A 6918-nucleotide genomic window follows, 5' to 3' on the forward strand; every position below is an offset into this window, starting at 1 on the left:
CTTCCGGAAATGATAGAAAATGTTTCCCAATAGCCCATGGAATGCTTGGGAAATGAAATAGCAGCATAAGCAACTCACAATAGCTGGAGCAAGTAACTTCACACCACACAAATTGCCTTTATTTTGCAATTGGCCACACACATACACACTACACAACACACACACACACACAAATGGCACAGCTGTGCCTGAGAGTCTTTTTACTTCTTTTATTGAACTCCATAAATATTTTCATAAGGCTTTATGTCATTACAACATCATTTTTGTTGTTATTAAACATTTCCAAATACACAATTTTGACACTTGTTTGACAGGGTCAAACAGTCAGATAACAGAAGAAAAGAATCAGCTGGCGAATGCAGAGCAGCAGGGGTAGTCAAAGTCACTGGTGCCCATCTATTCACCCAGCCCGCCCACCCCCAAGCACTAAAATAGCACTAGTTGGCTTCATACTAGAATTGTTAGAACTCTCTTGTTGCTGTCCTTAATAGATCAATTAAAGATATACACATAGAAAGAGGATGAGAGAAGGAGAGAAAAACTGTATTTCTGTATTAGGACCTCCCTGCAGTAGAACTCATAGAACAAACTGGCCAAACCCTTTTGGAAAGAAAATTCAGGCCTCATTGTGTCAAGGAAAGGGGAATACAGGACCATGCAGAAATAGGAGAATTATAGAATTTTGGGGGGGATAACAAGGCTGTGGGGATACAACAGGTTTAGATATTGAGTCCAGGTGATTTATGGGTTTCCCTTTGGGCTACTGGCCACTGATCTACTTTGAGCCATAAGTGTGGGGGGTAGGGTGGGGCATTCAAATCAAAGGAGAGCTGAATTAGTAGTGCCTTCACAAATTACTACATCTTGCAAGGCCAGTGGACTGGATGGAGAAACAGGATGATGAGAGGTGATTCCCCTGCTCCCGTAGCCTTGAATGTTAGAAGGGGCAAGAGAATGATAGGGTCTGGCCAAAAATAACACAGATCTAGCAACATTTCAAAGCTACTCCTCGTGGGGTGCCTCCAATCCCTGGAGAAAGTTGCCAAGGCCAAACCTACTGAGGATGGGCAGGGAGTAGGAAAAGAAGGTACACTAAGGGAGGCCTGCACAGGAAGTGAAATCTCTTGCAGTTTGCCAAGGGAGAACATTGTCATCTAGGTGCTAGATACCAGATTTCTTGCCATGGGGCTTAAGTAGCTCTGTCATGTGCAGTCCAATGTCTGACCAGTCCCGAGCCCTGGTCTCCTGCTAGCTAGCCTTGGTAACTGTTAAGTCTGACTTAAATGGAAGCTTCATCAATTCGTAATTTGTTTTCTAAAGGGGAAGGATTCACAAGCTGGGTAGGGCTTAGTCTAGGTCAGGAAGCACAAAGGGGTACCCAGTCCAGCTTGACTGAAGACCTCATACAGCTATGGCTGCTGCTTGGTAAGCTTAGGCCCCTTCATGACAAAGTCTTCCTGTGAGGTCCAGGACAGACTCAATCTGCAGATCCTGGATTAGGGTGGGTTTCTCACTTCTTTATATCATCTTATCCTCACTATCCAAGCTCTATCCACACAAAGGGCTACATGACGAGGAAGAATGCATACTTCTGTACTCATGGGGATTCTGATTTCTGTGGGGAAAGCTCTGATCAAATGGAAGGCCTGCTAAGAATTAACTTCAGTGTTCGGCCTCGATCTTATTTCGCAGAGGTAAAGCAGCCCTAGGCTTCTTTATCACTTACCTCAGTTGTCCTGGGATGGGAGTATGTCAGCAACAAGGCCTACTTCGGGTGCCAGAATGGCTTTAATTATGCCAATACTCACAATCCTCTACCAAGAAGACAGAGTAAGGGCAAGAATGGAGACAGAGATTATCCATGCAATCTGCTAATGACTGGGAATGTTTCTCATAATTTACGCGGTAGTAATTACAGGTATATTATCTTGAATCAAGCCTGTCTCTTTCCCTGATAGTCCCCCATCTTTCCCTGTATGAAGTTATCATCAATCTTGAACTCTTTTTCAGGTTAATCTGAAGGTAACTAATGATCTTGGTCAAGCAGATTTTGTCTCGAACCCCTTCATAAGCTTCTAACTGTGATGCCTTAAGAATCTGAAAAAATAGAAGCAGGGATGACCAGAACATTAAAATGACTGCTATATAGAGTGGCCCACCTGCCACCTACCTATTAGTTATGTGTTGTGGGGATGGAGATAAATCTCTTCCCCAGGAGTCTCAATTTCATGGCTTCCAGTTTAGCTAAACCTTCCACCTAGGGAAAAGACAGGCTGAACAGGAGGCTCATAATAAAGGGTGCTTTAAAAGGAGACTAATGGGTCCAAAATAACCCTTAGATGAAAACATTCAGTGACTTAGCAGTGCTGTTACATGGGGATCCTCAGTGCTAGAAGAAATCATCTAAATAAAAAATATCCCCCCCCCCCCAACAGAAGCTTTCTCTACGCTCATTACATTCTTCTATTCCTTAATTTCTGTTTGGTTTTATATCCTTCCACAATACCTAAAACAGTGAAAGCAATAGAAATACCAAGCAGATAAGTCACAGGGCACAACAGAGCATGTCTAGACTGGCACAACTGTGGACACAGGATGCTGGGAAAAGGCTGTTGGTTATTATAACCGCAGGGCTACAGGAACATTTGCATATGGTTGCATGAGGGACAGGAGATGGGAATCTTCCCCTTCTCCGTGGAAAGTGACAGAGTAAGAAATAAAATTCCAAATCCACCACATAAATTAAATGCAAAAGTTATCAGCATCAGTATCCTCAGGAAAGGGAAATAAAACAATGCAAATACTCTATGGTAGTAATGACAGGTCAGTGAACCAGTGGAGCAAATAGGTTACCTTAACAGGAAAAAGAACAAAGAGAAATTCAATTTCTGAAAGAAAGGGGGAGGAGAACAAGGTTAAGAACTAAAAATTTTAAGAAGTGATCACATGTTTGGAAGTCAGTGGTACTTCTTACCAACTACAGATTTCAATTTCCCAAAACAACAGAAAATGGTTTTGGTCCTTCTCTGTGTGTGTATATGTATGTATGTGTGCATGCATATGTGCACACATGCCCACACACACATGAATACTTAAAGGTCTATGTGTGTAAGTGTGTGTGCTACACACACACACATGCACACACACACACATACACACACACACATATATATATAAATTTTCAACAGTGCTTCTCCGAAAAAAGGTCCATCTATAAATATAATTTTATTTATTTTAAAATTATCTGCCTTCCTACAGCTATTATTTTTTGAAGGGGGTTAACCTACTGAAGTTTTGCCAGAATGGTGACTGACTGCGCTTCGGTTCAGCAAACTCAAAGACTTGAGACTGTGCGATGCCATCGGGAACCAGGTACTGACCCTGGTTTAACGGGTCCTGTGGTGGTGGGTAAGAAGGAGGAACTGAGCGGGCAGAGTTGACACCTAGAACACACAGGAGATGAAAAGGAAAGAGTATGCATTTAGTACGAGGTACATTCTCAAATTAATCAATGACCCCTCACACTATACTAGTTTTGAGAGTTTTACCTGGTGACATACAATATCCCTAACTCCCAAGACTGAAATACTCTGAAACCCAAAACTTGCCAGCAATCAAACAGTTTCATATTTTGAACCTTTAAAGATTTCCACATTAAAGCTATCCGATCAATACATGTCTATGCAAACATTCCAAAATTTAAAAAAAACTTTATAATCTGAGGTACTTTGGGTCCCAAGCATTTTGGGTAAAGGATAATCAACCAGTAGTGCAAATTATTTCTTTCCCTAGCATATTTGCAGTAGTATCTCTAGTTCTACAACAACACATCCTTCACCATATTATCGGGTAACACCAAAAAAAAATATGGAGTGTTATCATCACTTATTTAATAGACAAGAAAACGAAGGACCAGAGAGAAATATTATACATAAGTTCTCATGGTCGTCTAGAAACAAAGCAAGAACCAGAACCAACTTTTGTTGACTTCTTGGTTAGGGATTCTTTCTAGGAGACCATAATCCCCAATTTAAGTCTTGTTCCTCTGAAGAACCCAATAAGCACCTTTTATCTCTAGACTTTAGTTCTCTTCCTCTGCAATACTCCCTGAAAGTGTCAAAAATAACCTAGCTAAGAACTACTGACTTCAGGACTTTCCATAATGCTTAAGACACAAGTGATTTAGTGTTTTGATTTGGGTTGACAATGACAAACCTCTATTTAATAGAAACTTGACATTAGTAGTTGAAGCAGAAGGGAAATTCATCATCAGAAGCCATGATTCATAGAAATAAAAGAAAAATGAAATCTGTGACCTTTTACAGAACACAGCTTCAATGGGGGAAGTTGCAACCACCCCACAAAGTTCACATTAATGGAAGTTTCAAGGAATCCAACTACCCTGACAGTAGTTATAATGATAATCCATTGTCAACTATTGACACATGTTAGGTTCTGGAGCCATTTTCATTTATTTATTTATTTATTTATTTATTTATTTATTTATTTATTTATTTAAGATTTCTGTCTCTTCCCCACCACTGCCTCCCATTTCCCCCCCCTCCTCCAACCAAGTCCCCCTCCCTCGTCAGCCCAAAGAACACTCAGGGTTCGTTGCCCTGTGGGAAGTCCGAGGACCACCCACCTCCATCCAGGTCTAGTAAGGTGAGCATCCAAACTGCCTAGGCTCCCACAAAGCCAATACGTGCAGTAGGATCAAAAACCCATTGCCATTGTTCTTGAGGTCTCAGTAGTCCTCATTGTCCGCTATGTTCAGTGAGACCTGTTTTAACCCAGGCTTTTTCAGACCCAGGCCAGCTGGCCTTGGTGAGTTCCTGATAGAACATCCCATTGTCTCAGTGTGTGGGTGCACCCCTCGTGGTCCTGAGTTCCTTGCTTGTGTCTGAAGCCATTTTTAAAAGGTGGCAAGTACCAGAAATAAAATGGTATGCCAACAAACAATACAGAGATGCCAGGGAAGAAGTCCTACTTTCTCAAGTTCTATTTTCCATCTTCTGTTTCAAGCTTTTGATGTCAAATCTATGAACTCCTTTGTTTTACGTTAGATCCTAACTATTTTTTTTACATTTTTTCTTAGGGCTCTATAGTTTGATATTTAGTTTCACAGTGAATTTCTACTTAATTATTATACTAGGTGTGGGCTTATATCAAAGTTCTATTTTGGGTATGGAAATCAAATTCAGTACTATTTGTTGAAAAGGTTACAATTTTTTTTCTTTTTGCTGACTTGCTCATCTGTCCTTGTCAAAAGTAAGCCAGACTTATGTGTGTAGGTCTATTTCAGACTTCTTTCCCATTCAACTATCAATAATCCCTCAGGTGATGTACCTATACAATGAGTGTTGAAATTAGATAAATTAATTAAATTTTATTCTTACTTTTCAAGATTGTTTTAGTTATGCTAGATTATTAATCAGATTTTTAACTGGTCCTAAAGCCTATGAAGATAGAGGTTGTGTTCATGATTCTGACATCTTCTGTATTGATAAACTCAATTCCATTGATGTTTAGGAATTAGCACTTAACCCCAAGAAGTTCTATACAAATTCTGAAAACCAAGACAGCAGAACATTAAAAAAAGGAAACTGAAAAGGTCTTTCTATCAACCAGATAACCTTTCCCTCGGAAAAATAGATGGTTGATAATATCCTGTGATGTACAAATAGCACAGGGAGGGGACACTAGAGTAATTTCTTATCTAATAATATTTGCCCTAGAGCCTTGCAATCAGTTTTCCCCTCCACTATTTCTAGAATTCCTTCAGAACTAATGAGCGCTAATGAGAGAGCAGAAGGAAAGGGCTGGGGAAAGTGATGTCTCGTTAAGATCATCCAATCCTGGGAACAGTGAAAATACTGCCAGGAGTCAAAACAGCTGTCAGTGATTGAGATGAGACAATAAAATGAGCTCTTCTTGCAAACAAGAGGTATGCATCATCATCGTCAGGACCCTGAGATGAAGAGGAGAGAGCAGTGGGCTCAGAATCAAGATGACTTAGGTTAAAAAATCACTTTACCTGGAATGTTTTCAGTTTCTTAACCTGGACCAGGGACTACTAGTGCCATTTTCTTTGGGTTACTATAAGGATGAAATGAAAGAAATTAAGAAATTTAAAACTAAGTAGACACTCTAGTAAGTGGAAGGTAGCTCCTTCTTTTGGCTCAACTGAGCACGTTAGTTTTGTTCTGGTTCATGAAAAAAGAAAAGAAAAGCTGTTTCGTCTTTAAGTTGATTCTGCTTGTATTTTAAATTTTCAAAGGTATTTTCAGTGTACGCCTCAGAGAGAAACTATTTTGTTTCAATATGAGGCGCTTCACGTTAGGTTGGGGCTACTGACTAGGTCAGCAATTCTAGACAACTGAAAGGAAGTTGAAAACATATCCCTGTATATTTATGTTTATTCAATAACTTAAATACATGCACTACCTCCTGCCTCTCTCTAAATTATTCACAAAGGTTTTCTTCTTTTCAAGTAAAAACAAAGACAATGATTTTGTTTTGTTAATGTAGCCAAAGACATGGCTATGACTACCCCACACCATTTAGTCCCAAGCATTAAAACATTAAGAGCATTTGTTACCTGTTGTCAAAGATACCTGGGTAGCTGGACACTATCCCAAGTAAATGTCAGTATGGAAAGGAGCCAAGGAATGTGCAAACATATAATCTATGGTTTCCTAATCTCAAACAGACAGGGAGTGGCTCTGAAGGAGCAAAGGCAAGTATACCTTTCTGTTTAGAAGCTTTTCTCACAGTCATTGCAGCCTGCCTCTTCTGGTTTTCAGAAATCTCAAAGCCTACAAGAGAAAAGAAAATTGAACTTTGTTATGAAAAAGAGACACCTTTATGCACTGTAAAATGGGTATACCTTTCCTTCCAAAGTTATCTGACAAATAT

General features: G+C 39.9%; 1 protein-coding gene across 10 annotated transcripts in view; it reads right to left on the reverse strand.

Annotated features, from left to right (window-relative positions):
* Positions 1–3208: 3208 nt before the first annotated feature.
* Positions 3209–6918, reverse strand: part of Arhgef9 (Cdc42 guanine nucleotide exchange factor 9) — a 304200-nt gene continuing 300490 nt past the window's right edge. For 9 of the 10 annotated variants that reach the window (XM_050129946.1, XM_050129945.1, XM_050129937.1 and 6 more), the window contains 2 exons: positions 6750–6818; positions 3209–3443 (listed from right to left, as the gene is read on the reverse strand). In XM_050129946.1, coding sequence (XP_049985903.1) covers positions 3262–3443; positions 6750–6818 — 251 coding nt within the window. In that variant the 3' untranslated portion in view covers positions 3209–3261. Of the gene's footprint in view, positions 3444–6037; positions 6100–6749; positions 6819–6918 lie in introns of all 10 variants that reach the window. The other variant, XM_050129943.1, reaches the window with a different exon arrangement.

The sequence above is a fragment of the Alexandromys fortis genome, unplaced genomic scaffold (genome assembly GCF_014885135.2).
Source record: "Alexandromys fortis isolate MF-2015 unplaced genomic scaffold, M_Fortis_MF-2015_v1.1 scaffold_317, whole genome shotgun sequence".
Classification (NCBI taxonomy): Eukaryota; Metazoa; Chordata; class Mammalia; order Rodentia; family Cricetidae; genus Alexandromys; species Alexandromys fortis.